The following is a 2,500-nucleotide window of genomic DNA, read 5'->3' on the forward strand; positions in this document are numbered from 1 at the left end:
TGAGCACTCTGTACTCTTCTATGTTGAGTACAACAAGCCCTGGATCTTCATTGAGCTGGTGCCATTCATCATCCTGGGAGTCATTGGGGTGAGTGTTTAGGGGGACATTTTATGAGAATTTGACAAATGTTAAATTTTTAAAGTTTACAGTTGCCTGTTTTGGGTTTTGATTTGTTTCAATGGTGTGTGGGTCGGGCATTTGATTTTAAAGTTATATACTGTAGAAATCTAACTAGTAATTTACCTATTTACTTATTTTTAAAAGTCAAAGTTACCCTGTAATAATCTCGAAGCATATGCAATAGAGCAACAGTGTGTTTATAGGTAGTTGTTTATAAACTCTGGCTTTGTAAAATCAATCTTCATTGTAATTGTTTTTCACACTTAGGGAATAATTGGCATGCTGTTCATCAAGTTCAACATCAAGTGGTGCCGTTTCCGTAAGACATCCCTCATGGGCCAGTACCCCAGGCTGGAGGTCCTCATTGTGACTCTTATCACCGCCTTCATCGCCTATCCCAACCCCTACACGCGTATGAACACCTCCAACCTCATTTACCTCCTGTTCTCGCAGTGTGGGGTGGCCAACAACGACAACTTGTGGTGAGTAAAGCCTGTGTCACCTCATAAAAAAAATCTGACTCTTTCTCTATGTTATACTTTTTCTTGTTTGGCCTTGGGTTTTATTGTGTGGTTGGTTTTTTGAGTTTGTAGTTTCTCTTTTTATTCCTCCTCTTTCAGTTTTTACATTTTTATGGTTGTTTGGGTGTGCTTTATTTCCTTCAAGGTGATGGGTTTTGGAATTGTGGTGTCTGAGGTATTGCTTGTTGACAGTATTCCGGGCAGCTGGATTGAATGGTAGAGGTATTCTTATTTGTTTTTTTATTTACGTATTGTTATTTAATTAATCTAATCAGTTCTACTTAATTTTTTTGCGAGTGTCTCTGGCTAATACTTGTGAAAATGGCATGAATTAGACAAAGCTAGGTCAGTTTTCATTAGTGCTCCATAACTCAAAACAAGGGAGACCAATCCTGAAATAATTTTAAACTATAAAAATTCTGTCACAAGTTATACATAATTAAGTTGCTTAGTATTGTAAATAATATTGCCAATTGTAGCACTTCCAAGGAGTCACTATAACCTCCATGGTGACTGCTTACCATTAAGGTTTTTAAAAGCTCTATGATTTACTTAGATTAAATTTCACTATCTGTATCTGACATCTCTGTCACTGGGTGGACAATGTTCATGGTACATGGGTATGCAAAGTTTGAGAAGATGAAGTGAATGTTTTGATTGATTGCTTGAATTGTAACAAGTACAATTACACATTTACAATTGACAACTGAAATATCATGGATGAAAGCAACATAGTTTGTCAGTCTGTCAACATGTACCATCACCCATGTACCATCAACCTTGTGGGTAGTGATGTGCATTGACCAGAATTGACCAGAAGCGTTACTAGTCTAAATGAATTAAGTTATGTTAAATGAGCAAAGCAGCTAAGTAAACATAAAGAACTTTGGATGATATCTCAATCAGGCTTGCCCCTTCCCTTCTAACAGCGGCTTGGCTTTTAGAGACGTAGTTCACCTTTCCTGGGAGGTTTGTGTTTTTTCTCTCTTTCTGTTTGGCTTGATATTTGGTATGTTGTATATTTCACATTTTTCTTTATTTTGCAGTCTCATGTTATGGTTTAGGAAGGAAAGCACATACAGGTTTGGCTTTGAAAATCAACTTTGTTTTATAAGTTAAGTGGTTGATCGGCACAAGTTGTTGTTTGGCAGAAGAGGATTGATGCATGGATTGAAAGAAAGAGAAAAAGAAAGGAAAGTCTGGTTGTCGTATGAGGCTAAAGATCAGATTTATTATCATCATTATTATTATTATTGATATCATTATTATTATTATTATTATTATTATTATTGCTACTATTTTTTATTGTTATTATAGTAATGCTGATCATATGATAATATTGGTAATGATAATTACTGCTCTTGTTTACCAAGGTCTTGTTATGATGTTAGCCCCTCTGCGATGGGCATGTTTGGCAGGGTTGGATCACTTTTGAACTGCATTTTTCCTTTTGTTGAAATGACAAGCTATTTACTCCTTCACAGTTAAGATGCCCTCTCATACCAAATGCTAACATAGACTCATATATCATACCATAAGTCTAGAAATAAACCCATTGTCGATGGGGGAATAGATTCACTTGCACATTCTCCAGGATGGATTTCATTTCAAAGCAAGACAGCTTCACCCAACATACTTTAACTTTTTCTACTCTATTTCAATTACTTATTGTAAAACTAGAGCCATTTTTGTATTATATTTATTGTATTGAGAGACCTATATGTGTCATATGACAGGCTCTGTCAATGCTGCAGTATAGGATCCATATCAGCTCTGTATTTTCTTTATACTCGGTGTTATAGAAGTATTGCTGTTTTATGGGAGGACAAAAAGCAATTTTATATTTTCCATATTTATG

The 2,500-nt window shown here is 35.5% G+C and overlaps 1 protein-coding gene across 15 annotated transcripts in view; it reads left to right on the plus strand.

The window, feature by feature from the left end:
* Nucleotides 1–2,500, plus strand: part of ClC-c (chloride channel protein 3) — a 43,228-nt gene that overhangs the window by 29,406 nt on the left and 11,322 nt on the right. For all 15 annotated transcript variants that reach the window (XM_086549414.1, XM_086549410.1, XM_086549409.1 and 12 more), the window contains 2 exons: nt 1–88; nt 389–603. The exon at nt 1–88 is cut by the window's left edge and continues 95 nt beyond it. In XM_086549414.1, coding sequence (XP_086405540.1) covers nt 1–88; nt 389–603 — 303 coding nt within the window. The remainder of the gene's footprint in view (nt 89–388; nt 604–2,500) is intronic.

The sequence above is a fragment of the Penaeus japonicus genome, unplaced genomic scaffold (genome assembly GCF_977035675.1).
Source record: "Penaeus japonicus unplaced genomic scaffold, GWHDUDI00000001_assembly GWHDUDI00000022, whole genome shotgun sequence".
In the NCBI taxonomy this organism is placed as follows: Eukaryota; Metazoa; Arthropoda; class Malacostraca; order Decapoda; family Penaeidae; genus Penaeus; species Penaeus japonicus.